The 20,732-nt window shown below is 44.4% G+C and overlaps 6 protein-coding genes across 11 annotated transcripts; 2 read left to right on the top strand and 4 right to left on the bottom strand.

The window, feature by feature from the left end:
• Nucleotides 1-1,382: 1,382 nt before the first annotated feature.
• On the top strand, nucleotides 1,383-6,368 carry LOC117893731 (eukaryotic translation initiation factor 2A). 4 transcript variants are annotated; one of them, XM_034800454.1, is made up of 5 exons: nucleotides 1,383-1,634; nucleotides 3,493-3,524; nucleotides 3,728-4,892; nucleotides 4,957-5,225; nucleotides 5,563-6,368. In XM_034800454.1, exons 1-5 carry the CDS (start codon nucleotides 1,627-1,629, stop codon nucleotides 6,033-6,035), a joined length of 1,947 nt encoding a protein of 648 aa, XP_034656345.1. In that variant the 5' UTR covers nucleotides 1,383-1,626; the 3' UTR covers nucleotides 6,036-6,368. The 4 variants fall into 4 exon arrangements, 3 of the variants coding, with proteins under 3 accessions (XP_034656345.1, XP_034656346.1, XP_034656343.1); XM_034800455.1 differs by lacking the exon at nucleotides 3,493-3,524 and having other exon boundaries at nucleotides 1,383-1,663; XR_004648816.1 differs by lacking the exon at nucleotides 1,383-1,634 and having other exon boundaries at nucleotides 3,467-3,524; nucleotides 4,957-5,500; nucleotides 5,563-5,704.
• LOC117893732 (small integral membrane protein 8) lies at nucleotides 6,298-6,812 on the bottom strand. Its single transcript, XM_034800456.1, has 2 exons — nucleotides 6,601-6,812; nucleotides 6,298-6,532 (listed from the first exon to the last, which is right to left on the bottom strand). Exons 1-2 carry the CDS (start codon nucleotides 6,697-6,699, stop codon nucleotides 6,374-6,376), a joined length of 258 nt encoding a protein of 85 aa, XP_034656347.1. The 5' UTR covers nucleotides 6,700-6,812; the 3' UTR covers nucleotides 6,298-6,373.
• Nucleotides 6,813-7,242: 430 nt separating this feature from the next.
• LOC117894560 lies at nucleotides 7,243-8,967 on the bottom strand. Its single transcript, XM_034801684.1, has 4 exons — nucleotides 8,640-8,967; nucleotides 8,206-8,571; nucleotides 7,451-8,144; nucleotides 7,243-7,383 (listed from the first exon to the last, which is right to left on the bottom strand). Exons 1-4 carry the CDS (start codon nucleotides 8,852-8,854, stop codon nucleotides 7,267-7,269), a joined length of 1,392 nt encoding a protein of 463 aa, XP_034657575.1. The 5' UTR covers nucleotides 8,855-8,967; the 3' UTR covers nucleotides 7,243-7,266.
• Nucleotides 8,968-9,878: 911 nt separating this feature from the next.
• On the top strand, nucleotides 9,879-13,256 carry LOC117893093 (nucleolar protein dao-5). 3 transcript variants are annotated; one of them, XM_034799522.1, is made up of 4 exons: nucleotides 9,879-10,061; nucleotides 10,286-11,662; nucleotides 11,761-11,937; nucleotides 12,212-12,973. In XM_034799522.1, exons 1-4 carry the CDS (start codon nucleotides 9,963-9,965, stop codon nucleotides 12,695-12,697), a joined length of 2,139 nt encoding a protein of 712 aa, XP_034655413.1. In that variant the 5' UTR covers nucleotides 9,879-9,962; the 3' UTR covers nucleotides 12,698-12,973. The 3 variants fall into 3 exon arrangements, with proteins under 3 accessions (XP_034655413.1, XP_034655412.1, XP_034655411.1); XM_034799521.1 differs by having other exon boundaries at nucleotides 9,882-10,061; nucleotides 12,838-13,256; XM_034799520.1 differs by lacking the exon at nucleotides 11,761-11,937 and having other exon boundaries at nucleotides 9,883-10,061.
• Nucleotides 13,257-14,235: 979 nt separating this feature from the next.
• Nucleotides 14,236-18,460, bottom strand: LOC117893094 (delta-1-pyrroline-5-carboxylate dehydrogenase, mitochondrial). The gene is made up of 8 exons (XM_034799524.1): nucleotides 18,334-18,460; nucleotides 16,779-16,947; nucleotides 16,241-16,714; nucleotides 16,014-16,185; nucleotides 15,758-15,945; nucleotides 15,477-15,699; nucleotides 15,038-15,405; nucleotides 14,236-14,980 (listed from the first exon to the last, which is right to left on the bottom strand). Exons 2-8 carry the CDS (start codon nucleotides 16,841-16,843, stop codon nucleotides 14,746-14,748), a joined length of 1,725 nt encoding a protein of 574 aa, XP_034655415.1. The 5' UTR covers nucleotides 16,844-16,947; nucleotides 18,334-18,460; the 3' UTR covers nucleotides 14,236-14,745.
• A 613-nt stretch (nucleotides 18,461-19,073) lies between these two features.
• Nucleotides 19,074-19,630, bottom strand: LOC117894250 (prisilkin-39). Its single transcript, XM_034801203.1, has 2 exons — nucleotides 19,273-19,630; nucleotides 19,074-19,182 (listed from the first exon to the last, which is right to left on the bottom strand). The coding sequence occupies exons 1-2, from the start codon at nucleotides 19,598-19,600 to the stop codon at nucleotides 19,112-19,114; spliced, it is 399 nt and encodes a 132-aa protein (XP_034657094.1). The 5' UTR covers nucleotides 19,601-19,630; the 3' UTR covers nucleotides 19,074-19,111.
• Between the last annotated feature and the right edge of the window lie 1,102 nt (nucleotides 19,631-20,732).

The following is a 20,732-nucleotide window of genomic DNA, read 5'->3' as shown; positions in this document are numbered from 1 at the left end:
ACTGCATGTGGAAATGAAGCCTGTGCAGAGAGCAATCGTACAGCCTTACCAATAAGACTAATGATCCATTGGATTGATAATTGATGATTGATGACTTTACCAATAATTTATTGAGCTCTGTTACTTTTCTGACAATTTATGACAGAAATGTCCCTTCAGTACGACTCTTGACCGTCGCAGGTGAAGCAGCAGCAGTAGCCGACGCAGAAGAAGAAGCTGAACAAAAAAAACAATAATATGAAGAAGCCACCCAATGTTTCCAGGGGTCCTATATCCTCAAATATATCATCGTGCAGCATATGACTCTTCAAATCCATTGTTCTTATATTGAAACTATGTTTGATTTGGATTTAGTTTGAAATTTGATTGATTAGCTGCTTAGATTCGAAATTTTCCTGGCTGCTAGTTGGGTGTGAAGCGAAATTCTTTTGAATTTCGGTTAATTTCGGAAGCTCGATTATCGATTATCGATCTAGAATTACTTATCGATGTTTGATTTTCAGACCACTTTTTACTCTATGGCAGATTATGATGAATGCGGTTTCACCTTCATGAAAACCGAAAGCATCGCGAAATGGCTTAGCTGGGTGCATCACGGTCTGTATCATGGTCTGCTGTTAATTGATTGCCGATTAATAATATTACATAATTGTCCATATTCTATGCCTTTCTCTGTCTAACTGTGTGTATTAAATGCCGCTTTACGTTATTTTCTTTTGGGAAAGTTATCAAGTCAAGCTATATTAGTTTCAATTTGTGATGGTTATTATCGAAAAAAAACTGAAGAAAAAGCCCACAGTAACTTTCATAGTTGTTGTAACTTTTCTTTTCGGCCAAATGCGAGACATTTGAAGTCAATTGTCGTCGCGTCGAGGCGTGCAGAAAAAGTACTGCACTGCTGTGGTATAAATAAAATTAAAATAATAGCAACAATTGAAACAAGCGTTGTGACGGACCAACCGACCAGGCAGGGCAACAATAAAAGTTCGGACATTGTCCGCACTGAAACATGAGAGAGACGCCGTTACACTGTCTTTGCCAGGGGGAGGGATCTGGGGGCACTGGCTGTGCTGACTCTGACACGCATGCGCAAAGTGTCATCGACAGACGCCACGACATTTTTCAGCGAAAGTGACTGAACGAGTTCCAATTGTGCATCGCCGCCGCCGCTCTAAGTGCTTTTATTCGAGCCTCACAATTAACTGGCGTAATAGTTGCCAAAAGAAATGTAAACTCAAGCCTACCTTCGGAAAGTACACATATGACACATACAATGTACAAGCCTGGGTGCGGGGGGTGAAAGTAAGAGTTTTGGGGAATATAGTAGGCATCTAGATGCGTTTGAATTTGCCTTCTAAAAACACACACAAAAAATAGTTAGTACTAAAATGTTTTTAAATTTACGTAGAGCTGAAGTTTTGTTGCAGTTCTAAATATTTGGTTTGGGTTTACATTTACATGTTCAAAGTGTTTGTCATCGCGCCAATGCATTTACGCGCCTATCGATATACACAGTACACAACAACCGTGTGAGTGCACAACCAATCATCTGTTAACCAACACCGGCTGCAACAACAACAACGTTCGTGTTCCTGTGTGTGTTTGTACGTGTGCGATTGGAAGACAATGGCTGCAGCTGAGGACGTTGTTCCTACCCTTGCACGTAAATATAATCCAACTGACTTAAATCTATACTTTTGGGGATATTTTACATACGAAAAAGAGTCCACTGTATATAGATGGTGTATCGGTATATAATGGTATATTTATTGAATTTCACCCGTCTCATAAATTCCCATTTTTAAGGTATATTCAATAATAAAGGGTATCGAAACACCCATACGGTTGTGTTTCAAAAGTGCCTTGAGGACTTTCTCTCTTCTCCTTAGGGATATTTCGCTCTCGCAACATGCGAACTTTCATCGCAGCAATGAGTCTGTATTCAATTCCCTCATAAATTGAATTCCATCCAAACTTACGTATTTTACCGTTGGCAACATAATTTGTATGGGCCAGCAACATGCTGCGAAAAGTGGTCAGCACTCTTCCCCAACATGGCTACGGAATGAGCAACATTATGATACACTTGGGATAAGGGTATCCTCTAATTAAGGAAATGTTGGAAATTATATATGTATATTGAAACTTTTGATGAAAGGAATGGTTGAATATATCGGTACTTTTGTTTTTGGAGCGTAGCAGTAATCATTGAACGGTCCAATATGGGAGACTTAAGAATTAGACTAAGAAGGAGGGAAAGATAAAATTTAAAAAGTTGCTAAGGCACTAGCAACTTCCACTAGCTTTAGCCTCGATAGGTATGGTAGAAGGAGTCTGTCAGAGTCCCAGTTCAGATTTCTAAGGCGAATATTAAAAATTGTTTTTGAACGAATTCAATAAGAATTTGTTGCTCCTTGTATTGTGGACTCCACACACCAGAACAATACTCCAATATCGTGCGGATATATCGGAGTTTTGCCTCCATTATTTTGCGAAGAAAGAAAAACTGTCCCCCAAACCCCTCCGAGCGTATTATAATATTTACATATGTTCCGGATCCCTTTCCTGTTCTAAAATACAATAGAATTAATTTTCTCTTTCATGATATCAGTTAACATACATGTGTCTTTACATGTTACATACATTTACATACTGAACACAAAGCTCACTTGCTTCCAGAAAGGGGTGATTTGAATGGAAAATTCAAATAGAAACTTGTAAAACATTAGGTCATAAGGTATAAAATCCAATAAAAAGTAGTATTTATAATAAGCCAAATAGATTCTTCAATCGGACTAAATCATTGTTTCAGTGTTAACAGTCTTTGCAAGCTAGTAATATCAAATAAAACTTCAACATCGAGGAATATGATTTAAGACTACGGTATTTTACGGTATATTTTTTTAATGAGATGGTATATTTTGTTATAATTACGAGGCCCTGACACTAACCAAATAGTATATACTATACTATACTATTTGGTTAGTAGCCCTCACGATATATTTTATCGATAGTTCAGTGGTCCCAATGGCTGCAGTCGAAGACGTTCCTACCCTTGCACATAAATACATAACAACTAATTAAAATTCATACGTTTGGGGATATTTTACCTACGAAAAAGAACTCACTGTATACATATGGTATATCGGTATATAATGATATGTTTAATGAATATCATCCGTTTCTTAAATTCTATTTGTTAAGGTATTTTGCACCCTCTTTTACAATCAATCCAACAAATTTAAGTCATTTGAATTAGCCAATCTTGTAAAATATTGATTGATGATTCTGATAAAATTATAGTTATAGCGCTGAGAATCCAAACTAGCTGGTTATATTAAATAGAACAGCAAAGTCGAGGAAAATGATTTTCAAATTTACGGTACATTTACAGTATATTTTGAAAATGAAAGGGTATATTTCGGTATATTTCCGAAGGTCTGTCGGTATATTTGATCGATAATTCCGCGGTCACACTGAGACAATGGCTGCAGCTGCGGACGGTGTTGTTCCTACCCTTGCACGTAAATATAATCCAACAAATTCGAATTAAAACTAGTCCCCAAACACTGCCCCCGATGCCAGACAATTGGTGGAACCAGCTGGAGCAGCCCCCGCCGCATGGCAGACTGTACAAACTGAAGAGTCACTCTCGGTCGGGTCGTGAGGCGGGGGGCCGACCTCGTGTGTTTCTCTTGTCACTAATCTATCGTATCTTTGCTTACAGTTCGCTCTAGCGTGGCGGTTGAATTGTGGTCATCGGCGGGACCTAAGTTGCCGTTTGAACACAAGTCCAACTTGCCGCGAGAGGAGACGAAGAGTTCTCGTTCGATCTGCTTCAGTCCAGATGGCCGATATTTCGCATATTCCAACGGCCTGGACGTCAAGGTGCTCGAGGCGTGCAAGGATGGTGCCGGGACATGGCCAGTGCAGTGCTCGCTGCCGCGCCCCAAGGCATTCTACCTCAAGTTCTCGCCACGTGGCAACTATCTCTGCACCTGGGAGCACTATGCCATCACCAAGGACCGCCCAGAGGGATCGCCCAACCTGCTGGTCTACGATGTCAACACGGGCACCGAAGTGTTTGCCATTGTCCAGAAGAACCAAGCGGACTGGGAGCCATCGTGGTCGTCGGACGAGTCGATCTTTGCTCTCGTCGTTGGGGGCGAGGCTCTGTTCTACGACCTGCCCGAGGGAGCGGCTAAAGGATTCGAAACTACCTCAAGGAAAATAGGCGGCAGTCGGGGGGCCTTGTTATCGCTCGGACCCGGCCACTGTCCGCCGTTTTTGGCCTTCTACAATCCCGGCGCCAAGGGAGCTCCGTCCATGTGTAAGCTGTACAAGTATCCCGCCCTTGCCCAGAACCAAACGGTGGCCTGCAAGAGCTTCTTCCAAGCGGACCGCGTGGAAATGTTGTGGAACAAGAGAGGCACTGGTCTGCTCCTGCTCACCAGCACCGAGGTGGACAAGAGCGGGGCCTCCTACTACGGCAACCAGGCTGTCCACTTTATGGCCACCAAGGGCGACACTTGCTCCGTGCCGCTGTCGAAGGAGGGTCCAGTTCACTGTGTCAAGTGGAGTCCCAAGGCCACAGAGTTTGTGGTTGTTTATGGCTTCATGCCCTCCAAGGCAGCGCTCTACAATCTCAAGTGCGACGTGATCTTTGACTTTGGAGAGGGTCCGCGCAACTGTGCCTATTTCAATCCTTTCGGAAACATCATTGTACTCGCCGGGTTTGGCAATCTACCCGGAGCCGTCGAGGTGTGGGATGTGCCCAAGCGAGAGAAGCTGGCCAGCCTAAAGCTAGCGGACACCACTGTCTTCGAGTGGCATCCCAATGGTGAATGGTTTGTCACAGCCACCACCGCTCCAAGGCTCAGGATCAGCAACGGGTGAGTGACCCCATACAATGATTGCATTTCAGTAGATTTTTATTATTGATTGTTCGAATTGTAGTTTCAAAGTGTACCACTACTCGGGAGCCTTGCTGCACGAGACCATGTGGCCGAAGGGGCAGGAGTTGCTCGGCATTGAGTGGCAGCAGTATGCAGATCAAACCTTCACTGAGCCGAAAATCACCAAGGCGAAGCATGAGGGCATCAAATCCAGTCAGCCAGAAGCCAGCAAAAAGGCCTACACACCGCCCCATCTGCGCCTGCTGAAGGAAGGCAAGAATCCGGAGAAGTACTTGCCAAGCATACCCGGACTGGCACCAGCATCAGCAGGTAATGGAATGCGCAAGTTTTGGCACCGACAATATGACGTGGACAATCCGATCATGCGACGGACCGAACAGGGTCAAAGCCAAATGGCGAGCGTTCGTGACAGTCGTGATGCATCAACAGCGAACGCTGCCGCCACCGTCTCAAATCGATCCAACAGGCGCTATCGGCCCTATCAGTATAAGCGATACTAGAATTAGCGATTCATCCTCCTCCTTCACTCCCTTTAACATTTCGTAAAACATGCAAATTAGGATTAGGGACTGATTATGATGGCCGTAAGTAGGGACGGGCAATGTGTTTGCTAATTGCTGTTTGCATTTCTTTTGTTGCCTTCAAGGTGGTGCCAACAACAAGAAGAACAACAAGAATAAGCCAAAGGGCCCCAGGAGGGATGTGAATGCTGTGAATGGTGGCGATCCAGCCACGGCTACGGCTCCGGCGGCAGAGACAGTGACGGTGACGGGAGAGGAACAGCAGATATCACAGACCCAGCAACAGCACACGCCTAGAACACGACCTCAGGCACCCAGATATCAACAGCAGAATGCCGCCGACCAACAACGCCATCATCAGCAGCCGCATCAACAACAACAGCAGCAGCAGCAGCAGCAACCTCATCCCCAGGCCAATGGCCAGAATTCGAGCGAGAAGGAGCGCAAAATTCGGACCGTTGCCAAGAAGCTCTCGGATATCAAGAAGCTAAAGTCTCGCCAGGGCCAAGGCGAAAGCCTCGAGCTGAATCAATTGAATAAGATTAAAATGGAAGCATCTTACTTGGACGAGCTCAAGGCGCTCAAGCTGTCCGACTAAATGGAGACGACGAGCGAGAGAAGAGAAGCTAGAGGAAAAGGACAATACAATACAATGCCATTGATTTGTGTGATAACACCCACCAGATGACACCAAAAGTTGCCTTCTCTCCTCCTCCTTCCTCATATACTGTTTGTTCTTGTTCCCTTCCCTGCTGTTTTACGCTCATTTTGCGAATGAGATGAGATGTGTCGCAAAAAGTTTCTAGTTAAAAACATTTTTCTACTATTGTGATTTCTAAACATTTTTGGCAAACAAACAGTTACACAAAAACAACTAAATTTATGTACCAAATTGTGCTATCAAGCGAATAAAGAAGTTTCCACAAAGATACATTACTACAGTTCCCAATTTGATTTCTTCTTGATGAACTCCTCCCGTCCGTCCTCCTTGACGGCCACATAGTAGCCCAGACTTTGGTACTTGTACCGCATGTAGGCAATGTATCCAAAGACTCCGGTTATGGCCGTCAGGCCTAGGCCCATGACTATCATATTCTGTAAGGAAAATAAACCTGTTAGAGCTTTGAATGTTGGTGTCGCAATCCACAATCTTTAATCCCCACCGGCTTTGTGTACAGCTCAAAGTTGATCAAACGGAAGACGCCCGTGCTGCGCATGGAGCGAATGCCATCGCCAGGCTTTTGTTCCTTGCCTTCACTCATTTCTTTGTGGACTTTATTTATGTAATTTTGAATGCAAATACGTAAATTTATAGCCAAAATATTGCACAATTCCGTTTCAAAACAAAAACGTGAAGAATTGGATGTATACTATCGATAGTCATTCCATATGATTTCAACCATATATCGATACATTAAAACTGCTACAAATATTTACTTATCTGGAGAACTAAATAATTTAAATTAAAAAAAATTGTTTATTTTATTGTATTGTAAAAATAATTCACATTCTATTCTAGTGTTCGTTCGGCAAACAACTCTTTTTTGAGTTCAAAATTTTCAGTAACTTTTTATAATATTCAACACAAAACTTTGGTCAATGCGGACTCATCTCTGCGACCAACCAATTTCGCTGTAGCGATTAAAAAAAAAAAAAAAAAAAATAATACAGGATTGTGTAAAGTATCACCGTTTTGGTGAAAATTACTGAAAAACATTGAATACCAATCGATAGTATTAATTTAACATAGTCTTGTTTTTGGTTTTTTTATGCAACAGAATTTTGTAATAATTAATTATTTATATATATATATATGTATTTACTCGACCTTAGATAAATTCGAACTGATAGCCGCGATCGACAAAGCTAAGCCCCCGCTCCGATCGGACTGGAAAGTCAGGTTTAAAGACAATATAATCCTTGTAGTCTGGAGAGGTCTTTAGATTCTGCAAGGAAGAATGACAAAAGTATAGCGATTCATAGAAGATCAATAATAGAGGTTAATTTACTCACCTCTTTATCGACATATTCTTCGAACCCACTGAGGACATAGAAGATAAACAACGGCGGGGTCTTGCAATATCCCGACTTTTGTCTGTGCGGGTCTTTTTGCTTGAGAATCTTCAAAGCTCGAGAGAGAAAACTGGGTGTTACCTCTCGACAGTAGGACACGTCCAGCTGCTGCAGACGGGGGCATAGATCAACGAATTTGAGAAGTACATCATCGTTCAGGTGTGTACAATTTCGCAGGCAAAGCAGTTGCAGATCCTTCATGCAGGTGTACCGCTCAAGATAGTCGGTAGAATGATCCCAACTGCAAATGGCCAGGCGCTGCAGATTCTTGTGCGGCCAAATTGGTAAGTTCTTATCCCAACCCGGCTCCAGTGGCATGTAGTAGCCATCCACGGCAACGCATATAATTTCCTTTGCCTTCTGCTCCATTATCGCATAGAACTCCTCGACTTCTCGTATTTTGGGATCGTACCCGTCCGGGCTGACTTCTGCGGGAATATGCCATTCGGAACACAGGAGAACTACCAGTTGCTTGAGCGCCGGCAGCTTCATGATTTCGGGCAGGACTGACTTGATCGTCGCCAGATTGAGCTTGAGGGTGGTGAGACTCTGGAGAGATTTAACGCAGTTGTTTAGGCGCAGCTTGCTGACCCCATCGAATGTTCGTATATCCAGCACTTTGAGGTCGCACCGACTGAGGAACAGGTGGCGAATTAGGAGACAAACTGGCGGCGATTCCACAAATCTGTACTTACTGGCAAACCTCATCCAGATACTGCTGGCGCAGCTCGTAGGCCTTGTGCTGATCCTCATACAGGTGAAGTTCTTCTAGGTGCTTAAAGTGCGAGAGATAGCGCCCATCAGTAGGAGTGGTTAGGCGAAGTCTGCGCAGCCCCGGCACAATGAGTGTCAACTTGCGTATGCTTCGATTCGATGGATAGCAGTCCACGTCCTCGGGATCGTAGTAGAAGCTGGTCACCTGGGGCAGCTCCGTAATGTGTATCTCGTCCAAATCTTTGAGCAATGTGCACAGACAGCTACTGACATACATCTCCTTTATGTACGGCTGCAGCAGATGAATGAAGTAATATAAATCCTCAAAGTTGGGTAGCAGCTCTCGCCTGGTAAAGGATGTACATATTCCTGATTATAGTCAATAAATGTTTCAATTGCAACTAAACACATTTACCATTTTTCAAGATCCATTGTGTCATAGGTATGGCTGATTCTCCACTTTCCCAGGGAAATGTTTTGAAACCGCTGGCAGACTTGGGAGAAGTAAATTTCTGTTTGCAAGTCCGGCAACCGCTTGAAAATCTCTTCCAGGCAATCGTCATTCAACTTAAGTATCTCTGCGATTTCGCCAGTCGGCGACGACGGTGAATCCTCATTGTCGGACGCCATGGCCGTGGGAAATTGATATTGTGTTGCACGATTTATATACGGGTATTGTATTGTTTATAGAATTTTCCAGTGTCCTCCAGTGGGACCACGGAACTATCGATATTATATATCGCCTGGCACTCAGAAATATACCGAAAAATCCAATTCTATTTAATATATGGACTCTCAGCCCTGAAACTATAAATAATATCGGATCAATGAGTAAAAAGTGAGTGATAAACTAGTAAGGTCAACAAAATAAGCATGGAAGGTGTGAATGAAATGTTTCGTCATTTGACTGATTTTTAATTGTTCCATTTAATTATGTTAATATTCAATTTCCCAGCTGCTTTGAAACATTGATAATAGCTTTATCTTTAAACATCATGTCTTTAACCTGTTCATTTGCATTCTATGCATATATGCATATCTCGATCTCGATATATTCTTGGTATCATAAACTTGCAAAATTTTGATGAGATCGCTTTTCAGCCGGGATAGTTTTTCAATTGATTGGAGCATTTCCTCAATTCCATAATTTCCCTTGTCCCAAGGGTAACAGGATGCTGCTCAATCCGTGCAAAAAACCTAAATCAGAATAAAATGTAACGGCTGGGAGCTCGATCCTTATGTTCTTTAATTTACAGCTAAAATTCAAATTTAATAGGGTCTGGATTGAATACCTTGATTGTGTTAGTTTAACAGCTGCTAAACACAGCTGCAAATGCACTTACGTATAGCTAAAACCGTTTTATTCCATTTATTATACTTGTATGATTTGGTCGTTTTTGTTTTAGCATTTTTTTTATAAATAATAGGAAAAAGGGGATTCAATATCATGGAAATATTTGAGTAAAGAGGAATACAGGGGCTAGGAGGAGACCTGCAAACAGTAAAATTTCTGTAATTTAGCTCACTGTTTTAAACAGTTTAAATATTGTGGGGTTAAGTGGGTTAAGCTAGTTTTCTTCATCAGTATTTTTGAAACTGAAAAGAGCAGGCCTGTTTCGGTATATTTCTGAGGGCCGTCTGTCACAAAACACGTGTGTGTGCATTTCTTTTTATTGTGAACATAGCGTGTGGCTGGATTTGGATTTTGAAATAAAATAGTGAAATAATTGAAATAAATATGGCGGACTTTCAGAATTTAGTTGACGCTATTGTACTACAGCATATACAATCTAAGGACAAGAACCTGGCCAAAGTGTTCCAGCAAAAGACGAAGGCGGTAAGTGTATTTATTTTAGTATGCGGCAAATGCAATATCTACTGCACTTAAAAAACATGCAGCCGCCCAGTGTTTTTGTGTGCATTTAACAGAGCAGGTTGGATGCATCTGGATGTTTTTGCAGATCCGTGGTTCTGCCGGTCTCCCTGACTTGGAGCTCCGGCTCGTCTGTCTGCGACCACGTGCTAATTGCTAACCAAGAATTCCATACTTTTCCTCCACAGGCCACAGTGGGCAAGAACACGCCAAAGCTGATCGAGATTGTACAATTTTACCAGACCAAGAGCACGACAAAAATCCCAGCCATTAAAGCGACAGCCGCTGATAGTGACAGTGATTCGGACTCTGATGAGGCTCCAGCGCCAGCGAAGAAGCCAGCCGCTACTCCAGTGACAAATGGCAAAGCCGCTAAGGCAGGCAAGGCCTCCAGCAGTGAGGATAGTTCGTCAGAGGAAGAGCCACCAAAGAAGGCAGCCGCAGCATCTCCAGTAAAGGCCGCTCCGGCAAAGAAGGCGGCTGCTTCCTCCAGTGAGGACAGTGACGACTCTGAGGAGAATAAGAAACCGGCTGCTGTGGCCAAGGCACCAGTCAAGCCGACTGCAGCCAAAAAGGCTGCATCCAGTAGCGAAGACAGCAGTTCCGAAGAGGAAACAGCAAAACCAGCGGCCAAGGCACCTGCCAAGTCTGCGCCTGCCAAGAAAGCCGAATCCTCAAGTGAGGAGAGCGATTCTGATGACGAGCCGGCCAAGAAGCCTGCGCCTGTACCAGCCAAGAAAGCTGCGGCCAAGCCTGCTGCCTCTTCGAGTGAAGAGAGCGACTCCGAGGAGGAAAAGAAGCCAGCTGCAAAGGCTCCAGCCAAGGCTGCGCCAAAGAAAGAGTCCTCCAGTGAGGATAGTTCTTTAGAGGATGAAGCACCTAAGAAGGCGGCCCCAGTAAAGGCAAGCCCAGCCAAGGCTGCGCCAGCCAAGAAAGCAGCATCGTCAAGTGAGGATAGCGATTCCGATGAGGAGCCTCCCAAGAAGGTGGCTGCTCCAGCCAAACCAGCTGCGAAGGCCACTCCGGCAAAGAAGGCCAACTCCTCCAGCGAGGACAGCGATTCCGATGAGGAAGAGCCAGCCAAGAAGCCTGCTGCCAAGGCGGCATCCAAACCCGCAGCTGCTCCGGCTAAGAAGGCAGGTGAGTCCGAGGACTCTTCGGATGATAGCGAGAGCTCTGAAGACGAAAAGCCCAAGCCTAAGGCCAAGCCTGCTGCCAAGGCTCCAGCCAAGGCGGCCAAGGAAACGAGCAGCGAAGGATCGTCGAGTGACGATGAAGCTCCTGCAGCTGTCAAGCCTGCAGTGAAGAAGACTGCGGCACCGGCCAAGAAGGACGACTCGTCCTCGGATGACTCTTCCGATGATGAGCCAGCTGCCAAGAAGCCAGCGGCCAAGAAGGCCGAAAGCAGCGACGATGACAGCGATGATTCCGAAGAAGCCAAGCCAAAGGCTGTGGCCAACGGTGGCCCCAAGGCTGGCCAGAAGCGCAAGTTCAGCGGTGGCGATGAGGAGGAGGCCACGCCCAACAAGAAGTACAACAACTTTGTCAAATCGGGAGACCAGAAGGTGAGTTGTGGAACCCATTCGCCATTCCCCTTTGCCCATTTCCCCATGATTATCCTTTGTCATGAAATTGAGAGATTAATTTGTTTGGAAAACCGCAGCGGAACAGTTTCGCCTCCACTCCCAACAACAACAACAATCACCACAACAGCCGGCAGCTGAACAGCAGCGGCGGTGGTGGAAGTGGGAGTGGCCGACGACGTTCTCCCTTCCGACGTGTTCGGACCGAGGAGGTACTGGTCGATGCCCGAGTCCAAGACATGTCCTTTGAGGCGAAGGTGAGTGCCGCAAATGCATTTGAGTCGCGTCAGATGTGTGTTTGTGTGTGTGTGCAGCAGCAGGGCATGATTAGAACTTAGGACTCTCTGCAGGATTATGCAGCCAGGGGGGGCAAAACACACAAATTAGCAAGAAAATACGCCCGACAAAACTCAAATCATTTGTGGCACTTGCCGGCCATCCTACGTTTCCCCACTCATTCCATCTGCATTTTTACATCTGCAAATCTTTGCTAATTTGTGGTTTGCCCTCTTTGGCCTTTCTCCCTTGCAGGATGGCGGTGGCTTCAAGAAGCAGAACGGACGCGGTGGCCGGGGAGGCTCCGGGTTTGCCGGTCGTCCTGATCGCAGCACCTGGGAGAGCAACAATCAAAACGGAGGCGAGGAAGGCGGCGAAGGCGGTGGCTTCAAGAAGATTGGCGATCGCCGCAGCTTTGGAGGCTTTGACAAGAAGCCATTCGAGGGACGTGGCGGTGGACGCGGCGGAGGTGGCTTTGGCGGTGGCCGTGGAGATGGACGTGGCCGCGGTGGTGGCGGACGTGGGGGTGGCGGCTTCGGAGGTGGTCGTGGAGGTGGCGGCGGAGGCTTCGGAGGTGGCCGTGGAGGTGGTGGTTTCGGCGGTGGTCGCGGAGGCGACCGCGGCGGACGTGGATTTGGTGGTCGTGGCGGAGGTGGACGCGGCGGCGGCGGTGGTTTCGGCAACAAATCCTTCGACTCCTCAGCGCCCAAGCAGAACAAGAAAATCACTTTCGACAATTAGATCTAGTTTAGTCCTCCCCCTCCCCACCCACAAGCACACACACACACAGATGCGCAGATGATTGCAGATTTGTTATGTATTTAGAATTAAATCAGTTTAAACAATTTTATACTTACGCGAACCCCCCCTGCCCTGTATAGAAAAACGCTGCCGGCTCCTGGGGCGAACGGGCCAACATCGACCTGAAGCATACCCGTGGCAAGTCCTTCAAGCACGAGAAGACCAAGAAGAAGCGCGGCAGCTATCGGGGCGGCGCAATTGACATGGGCGTCAATTCTATAAAATTTGACTAGATTTACGACACAAACACACCCACACACTCTATATATAATATTCTATATTGTAACAGATAAGGAAACTTTTGTAGAATAGTCTCTACATTATTATACCGATATACACAGCAGTTCCATTGAGGCCGATGCAATAATACTATTGCCACTCTGTAAAATCATTTCCCTCTTTCGATTCGGTACGCCTTATAATATAAAACCTAAGTTTTTAATTGAAATAATCCAAAATGAGAACTGGCGGTCAATAAAACCGTAACCACACTAAAAAAGTATTGTTTAAAACTCAATTTGCAATACAAACTGATTTCTAATGAAAACATCAATGCAGATACAGATACATTCATATATTTAGCGGCATTGTATTAATTTATAAATGTTCGGTAAGTGAAGCCGAATTAAATATGCGCTAAATTTGTACTTTGAAAGGAAAAGAAACAGTGATTTTCCACAGATTGTAACAAAAACATCCTAAGTTAAAGGAAAGTACAAAATGGCACAAAACCTCAACACAGTGTAATTATTCAGCAACGGGGCAACAGTCTACGTGCAACATTTTCAACTTTATTACCTTGAAGTCTAGAGTTCCTTGCCAGGCTGGCTGATCCATTATTTATGCTTCAGGTAATAAGTTTACAATTATAAATCGAAAGAATTATTATGATTACAATTGTGTGATGCATTTTTTGTGTTCTTATACAATTGATTGTAAGTATATTTCCGGATTTAAGTATGTAGACATAGAGGACTTTATAATTCTGTATCAAATGTAAAAATATTTAGCTTAGGATAGATCTGTTGATTGGTCCAATACGTCAAAAGAAATTTTTGAGGTTTTTGTATAATTTCAAGAAGTTTTTATTAGAAAATAATGTAAGTGGTATTCCAAACCATCTGAGCGGTAAAGACCCCAGTATTACCAGTAAAATCGGTGTGCACTTTCTGCTTTCTGTAGCAGTATTTCCTTGTCCTTGAATCATCAATAGGAAGCTCTTTATCCAAGATTTCTCTACACAGAATTCCAATTGCCGACTGAACTAGTTTGAAGAATCTTCGTCTGTATATCGGTCACTCAGAACGATCCTCCCACCCGTTGCTGCCTTCATTTACAAAGTTTTAAACACAATTTCGTACAAATTCTGATTAGTTTTGAAATTTAAATGTTTTATTGTATGTTACTAAGTTTCCATTTATCTCTTTTATGATCTTTCACATTTAGTAATCGAAATGTATTGTCAAGTGTTTGTTTGCTTTTACATACGTTTGTGTGGTGTATATAGAGGCATATTATCATATAATACAGATCACAACTGAAAACAAAAAGAGAATATATCGCAAGGATAATAACAAAAGGCGGACAAAACATAATTAAAAATCATATAATTAAGTAATCACAATACGTTTAAAACTTTAGGTTCTTTTTTATCGAGATATTATATTAGTATTCGTGGCATATAATCATGTGGTTGTGTGTATGTGTGTGACGGTTTAAAAGGGTAATCAGCATATCAATTTACAACAGTTTTGGAGGCGCATTCTCATGGGTTTTCGCTCTTATCCGAGATTCGTGTGTGTGTGCACAACATTCAACTATCTGAACTAGGGGTAGGTGTTACGGGGTGGGGGCGTTTGGGCGTTGTTTAAAAATAGTTCAACAAAATACATATACATTTATATATATTTATATAGTTAGTAGTTTATATGAGATTCCTGTCGGTTTTAGCTTCTGCTTCTCGGCTCCTCCTACATCCATCCATCAGCTTATTCGCTCATGTAGGGATAGTTGACGTCACGCAGTGGCACAAACGTCTCCTTGATGGACTGCGGGGAAGTCCAGCGTAGAATGTAATGGGGTCCGCCAGCCTTGTCGTTGGTACCGGACATCCGTCCGCCACCGAATGGCTGTTGGCCCACAACAGATCCGGTCGACTTGTCATTGATATAAAAGTTTCCAGCAGCCATTTTGAACTCCTCCAATGCAGTTTGTACCCAATTCCTATAATAAGGAGAAATTATATAACAAATTTCCCATTTTTCAGATGATTTCGCTTACTCATCTTGTCCGAATATTGCTCCGGTTAAGGCAAACTTTGTGGAGGTGTGAACCAGTTTCATGGTCTCCGCCAAGTCCGCCTCCTTGTACACATAAATGCTCAGCACGGGCCCAAAGATCTCCTCAACCATAATGCGATCTTTGGGATCTTTGCTAACCACGATGGTGGGATTCACAAAGTAGCCCTTGCTGTCCGAGTACGTGCCGCCGGCGATGATCTCCAGGTTCGGGGACTTCTTGGCATGCTCTATGTAGCTGGTAATGCGTTTAAATGCTTTGTCATCGATGACAGCCGATGAGAAGCTGCTGATGTCTTGGACATCGCCTATTTTTAGTTTCTCCGCCTCGCACTGCAGGCCAGCCTTGATCTGCGGAGAGAGGTGGAAGGTCAAACAGATTAGTAGGGGGCAATCAGTGTGCTCAATGGTGCTCGACCAACCTGTGGCCACAGAGACTCGGGCACATACATGCGCGAGCATGCCGAGCACTTCTGTCCGCAGTACTCGAAGGCCGAGCGGATAGTCGATGTGACCACCGACTCGACGTCCGCCGATTTGTGCACAAAGTGGAAGTTCTTGCCACCGCACTCACCAGTCAAGCGGGGAAAGTTTATGTAGTTGTCAATGTTGTTGCCCACCTGCTTCCACAAGCGGTTGAATGTTCTGCCAGATGGAAAAATATACATATAGAAGAGAAATCAATAATCCGATTGTTACTTACGGCACAGAGCCGGTGAAATTGATGCCTGCCAGGTGGGGGCTGGCAGTAATCGTGTCTCCGAACACAGGCCCATCGGCTGGCACAAAGTTAACAACGCCATCGGGCACTCCCGCCTCTCGCATGATATTGAAAATGCGCCAATTGGAAAGCATGGCCGTGTCAGAGGGCTTCCACAGCACAGCATTGCCCTGGATAGTGGGAAAGGGCACAGCTGTTAGTTTAATTGATTAAAATTTTAGGGCTAGGTTCGTCCCACCATCAGAGCGGGAGTGTAGGATAAGTTGCCGCCAATGGCCGTGAAGTTGAAGGGGCTGACTGCGGCAATAAAGCCGTCAATGCCACGGTAACGCAGGGAGTTCTTGGTGACCTTGATGTCCTCGCTAATGGGCTGATATTTGCAGACTTCCTTCAGAAAGTAGGCATTCAATCTGCACAGAAATGATTAGATTTCGATTCCTTTGAGTGTTCACTTCCTCCACTTACCGTATAAAGTCAATCAGCTCTGCCGCCGCATCGATTTCGGCTTGAATTACCGTCTTGGACTGTCCCAACATGGTGGCTGCATTCAGGTCCTGTCGGTACTTTGTGGCCATCAGATCAGCGGCCTTCTCCCAGATATTCAGGCGTTCGGCCACCGGAACCCGATCCCACTTGGGCTGCGTTTCCACAGCAGTCTTGATGGCCTGCTGCAGGAGCTTCTTATCGGCGTAGTAGAATCGGGCCAGCTTGTGTGCATGATCGTGTGGCATCACCTGATGCCGCACATCGGACGTCTTGAACTCCTTGCCGCCTATCACAATGGGAATCTCCTCGCAGTGGGAGGCCGTTGCCTTCAGGGCCTGCTGTAGGGCCTTGCGCTCCGGTGAATCCTTGCGGTAGCTCAGAATCGGCTCATTCTCGACACTAAAGTCCTTCAGCTTGAGCTCCGGAATCGCAGAGCCCAGACTTCGCACATGGCTACCGGGAGATAAGTGGCGTTATATGGAGCTCTCTTTCAACTTGAAAATACACAGCATCTTACCTCTGGATTACGCTCTGCTGTTGGCCGGAGCACCTGGCGGGCGTATTGCGCAGCAATCGCAACATCTTTTACTGGTTTGAGGGGCCTGTCTCGGTTTCTGCCTTGTTATATAAGCTTTGGTGTCGTCGTCGGTGTCCGCGGCAGTTCGTTTCAACTAGAATTTTGCTATCTGTGAGATAAGCAAAGCGGCAGGCGAAAGGTAGAAAACGAAACGAAACGAAATACATTTGATTAGTTTTCATTTATCAGCGCAGCCTTGAAATTTCATTGGGGGTCTACTTTGCTCGGCTGAGTCGCGCGAGCAGCAGCGGAGGCAGCGGCAGCGTCACCGTCGCGTGATTTTGATAAGCAGCCAAACGTGAAGAGAACCGACACACCCCCGGGCCTAAACCAAGATAAGGCTACACTTGATCAAGTAATTTTATGTACTTGCATTTAATATGAACCAGTTGAGTCGATTTTGTAGCGCGAATTAACACTGAATAAACTCTGCAATTTTTTTTCTCGGTATCTAAATTGTCTCTTGCTCGCGCACACATGCACGCACACACGCACAAGAACTTGCTTGCATACATACAAGAGCAAAATTTGACAAGCATCAGCTGTTCTGTCTGCGCTGCACAGTGGAGCGGATGCTTGCCAACACTGATGTAAACTATAAACATTCGGCTATAGACACAAAATTGTTAGCTTTCATTCACCACCATTGTAATGCCATAAACCAGAATGAATCAGCCGGCGTTTTATTGAAATAGGGAAGAACTAGCGAGATTTCACATCATTATCGGCTGCTCGCTTTGAATGGTTTGACCACTGTGCGCTAGCCACGGAAATTTCCTATTGTCGAAACATACCGATATATGTACATACATATGTATGAATGTACAGTATGTACGAACATAAAAGGAGGGCAACGTCAGCATTGGAGCTTATGCCAAAGGTATGTACGTAGTTCTTGTTGTTTTTTAACTGGCGCTGCCTTGATTTATGAAATTAAGCAACCTGGACCAGCGGGGAGAGCGGCAACAGTAGCTGTACTTGCGCGTGAGCAGCAAGAGAAAGAGAAGGGTAGAACAAAATATGGAGCAAGCATTTTTGCATTGCTCGTCAGATTGTCAAGTGTTTTTAATAAAATGCAATTAAAGCTGAAGCCGATTGATTTTTACCAATACATACCATCTGTACGTGACTACAGACGACATACTCATGTGTTCATGTGTATTTTGTATGTTGTATATTTATCGGTAGAATAATAATAAAATGGCCAACAAAACAAGAACAAGTCACAAGTTGGTTTTTGAGGCCAAGTAAAACGTACAACACAAATTCGTTACTCAGCTGTAGATACACACACATGCACACACACAGAATCACTTTGTTTTTGCCTGTTTTGCTCTTGTTGTTGTTGTTGCTATTGTGACCCATTATGCAATGTAATGTTTGCCTCTTTGCCTCCCTCTTATTGTTGGCTGGTTGACCGTTTTGCGACCCTTACTTTCACTATATTTACCAATATAACACTATGCACAAATTTTGCATTGATTTTTTCGCTTACTTTGCTTTAATTTTCTGGCGACGGCGGCAGATTTGGTCAAAAACGCGACTGTCGACTGTGCTTTTGTTTGGCTGTTTCGATATTGATGTTCTATTCGATATTACCAGCTTGCAAAGACTTTTAACACTGAAATAATAATTTAGGCCGATTGAAGATTCAATGTGGCTTATTATAAATACTCATTGTATACCTTATGGCCTAATATTTAACAAATATTTATTTGAACTTTTCAAAATTGGTACGAAGTTGGTGAGAAAAATTAAGGTGTCGAAGCACAAACTTCACAAAAAATCTAGCGCTGCAAGGTAAATTACACCGGCGTTTGACAACTTTGGGTAATAAAAAAGCTTCGCAAGCGTTCAATTCAAATTATAGTTAGCTGCGCGCACTGTTGATGGTCAGGGAAATTCTCTCCTGTCAGACGATATATCGATAAATTGAAAGCTCTTCCGTCTCATTATTGCGTTTCAAATATGAGCACAGATATACGCGCCTTTATTTTAAATAATTTCTTTCCTTCTTCTCTTATATTATAAAACATTACTTTCCTTTATAACCAGCGAAACTTACCCTGCTATCGACCTTTGCAACCCTGCCACGGCACACTTTACAACCCTTGGCCTAGGTATCGGCTGGGGCGCGAAAATTTGAAATTGCAGAAGCTTTGGGAATGTTATTTACACATTTATTCGTGCTTAAACACATCTATGTATAATAGGAAAACACTTAACCAATATGTACAGTCTAGTTAGCTTAGGATGATAATATCACTCTAGGATCAGCCGTAGTAGCCGCCGCTCCCCGCACTGGCTGAGGCAAAGCCGCCACTGCTGCTGGCATAGGCCGTGTCTATAAGAAAAAACATGCCCAAAACACTTGTAGATTGCAGTCGTCAAGATTAAGAGAGTTTCAGGTTGATTAGCATGGATTTCTACTTACTCATTCCGTTGCCTCCGCCGTAAGGGTAGCCGCCGTAGCTGGGATAACCAAATTGCGATTGACCGTATTGCCCATATTGGCCGTAGATCGAATAGGGATTGTAGCTCGGATATGAGTAGTAGGGATATCCGCCGTAGCTGGGATAACCATAACCATAGGCATTGCCATAGCCATTTCCATAGCCACCTCCCGCTCCTGCGCCTGCACCTGCCCCCGTACCACCGTAGTACGGATATCCATAATACTGACACTGAACCATCTGCAGAAATGTGGCAGACAGCAGCAGTCCCAGCCAGAGCAGGCAACTTCTTGTGTTTTTTGCAGACATTATGGTTGGTTGGTTGGTTGGTTGGTTGGTTGGTTGGCTTGTGTGTAATCCTCGAACGCAGACTGAATGCAAAACCTCTGGCACCAACTGATTTTATAGAGTTTGCCCCCGTTGGTATATTTCGCGATTTTTACCAAACCATAAAACGCTTTTTTAATGGCGCTTAATCGCCCACCCATCAAGCATTGCTCATCGCTGGCTGTTTGCTCATTCGTGCATGACCCCAGCGGCGTATACGTTATTTTACAATATATTGTGTAAACCGTAAATACTTCCATGAGCATAAACAAAACAACATATTCGTTTTTTTGGCAACATTTGTTTACAAGTTGTTTACCCCACAAACGAGTAATTCTGATAACCGTTTTGCTCTCAGTTTCAATTAGTTAGGCTGGGTTTGAGGGTTTTTGTGGCGCGGGGTTCACCAGTTTTCCGCATAAACATAGTCATTAGCCTTAAAATTGTTTGATGGTCCGCTTAGTCATGTGGCTGTTGTTCGGGTGGTTTCCACTCTTTGAGGTTCATTGCCTGACGGCGGCGGTGGTCAATGCTCATCAACGCCCTTCAAATGAGGTCAATAATTATAATTCTTTTGGCGTTTGTCCATTTAGTTTAAGCATTGACCGAGAGTTCAGTCTGAAGGACTTCTACCTCCACCGTCATGCATGGGGGCATGCTTGGGAATTTCCACACAATCTGCCATGGATTATTACATCTATCAACTTGCAAATTTCTTTCTGTCTCTTCGCCCTTGTACATTGACAAATTACAAGTCACAATATTTTATGCAATTTTCCAAAGCCCACACTTCGAGAGAGAGAGAGTGACAGAGAGGGGGAAGAGAAAACTTGCCAAAGTTGGGTACAAAAAAGTATACGAAAATTCATTCATAAATTTTTAAATCCTTTTTCCCATACCGTGGTACTCATTTGTGTTGGTGTGTGTGATTACACTGGCCAACAATAACAAATATCATAGAATTGCCATCGCTTCATTTCTTCTTCTTGTCGAGCCTTTGGGTTTCCATGCAGCTGGCATTTCTCTCTCTGCCTCTCTCTCGCCATCTCTATCTTTTGGCTTCCCTCTCTCTTTCTCTACTTTCGGTTCTCCAGGTGTGCTTTTGTGCCGCGTA

The sequence above is a fragment of the Drosophila subobscura genome, chromosome J (assembly GCF_008121235.1).
Source record: "Drosophila subobscura isolate 14011-0131.10 chromosome J, UCBerk_Dsub_1.0, whole genome shotgun sequence".
NCBI classification, from domain to species: Eukaryota; Metazoa; Arthropoda; class Insecta; order Diptera; family Drosophilidae; genus Drosophila; species Drosophila subobscura.
This window is presented reverse-complemented; position numbering and strand designations above follow the sequence as displayed.

Coding starts and splice junctions, on each gene's coding strand:
- LOC117893731 (XM_034800454.1), top strand. Junction 4,893..4,956: donor AGGCTCAGGATCAGCAACGG/GTGAGTGACCCC, acceptor TTCGAATTGTAG/TTTCAAAGTGTACCACTACT. Junction 5,226..5,562: donor ACTGGCACCAGCATCAGCAG/GTAATGGAATGC, acceptor GTTGCCTTCAAG/GTGGTGCCAACAACAAGAAG.
- LOC117893732 (XM_034800456.1), bottom strand. CDS start 6,699: ATGAGTGAAGGCAAGGAACAAAAGCCTGGCGATGGCATTCGCTCCATG. Junction 6,533..6,600: donor TTGAGCTGTACACAAAGCCG/GTGGGGATTAAA, acceptor TTTTCCTTACAG/AATATGATAGTCATGGGCCT.
- LOC117894560 (XM_034801684.1), bottom strand. CDS start 8,854: ATGGCGTCCGACAATGAGGATTCACCGTCGTCGCCGACTGGCGAAATC. Junction 8,145..8,205: donor TATCTGGATGAGGTTTGCCA/GTAAGTACAGAT, acceptor CCTGTTCCTCAG/TCGGTGCGACCTCAAAGTGC. Junction 7,384..7,450: donor AAGAATATGTCGATAAAGAG/GTGAGTAAATTA, acceptor TCTTCCTTGCAG/AATCTAAAGACCTCTCCAGA.
- LOC117893093 (XM_034799522.1), top strand. CDS start 9,963: ATGGCGGACTTTCAGAATTTAGTTGACGCTATTGTACTACAGCATATA. Junction 11,663..11,760: donor TCAAATCGGGAGACCAGAAG/GTGAGTTGTGGA, acceptor GGAAAACCGCAG/CGGAACAGTTTCGCCTCCAC. Junction 11,938..12,211: donor ACATGTCCTTTGAGGCGAAG/GTGAGTGCCGCA, acceptor TCTCCCTTGCAG/GATGGCGGTGGCTTCAAGAA.
- LOC117893094 (XM_034799524.1), bottom strand. CDS start 16,843: ATGTTGCGATTGCTGCGCAATACGCCCGCCAGGTGCTCCGGCCAACAG. Junction 16,186..16,240: donor GAGCTGATTGACTTTATACG/GTAAGTGGAGGA, acceptor ATTTCTGTGCAG/ATTGAATGCCTACTTTCTGA. Junction 15,946..16,013: donor CCTACACTCCCGCTCTGATG/GTGGGACGAACC, acceptor CCCACTATCCAG/GGCAATGCTGTGCTGTGGAA.
- LOC117894250 (XM_034801203.1), bottom strand. CDS start 19,600: ATGTCTGCAAAAAACACAAGAAGTTGCCTGCTCTGGCTGGGACTGCTG. Junction 19,183..19,272: donor CGGCGGAGGCAACGGAATGA/GTAAGTAGAAAT, acceptor TTTTTCTTATAG/ACACGGCCTATGCCAGCAGC.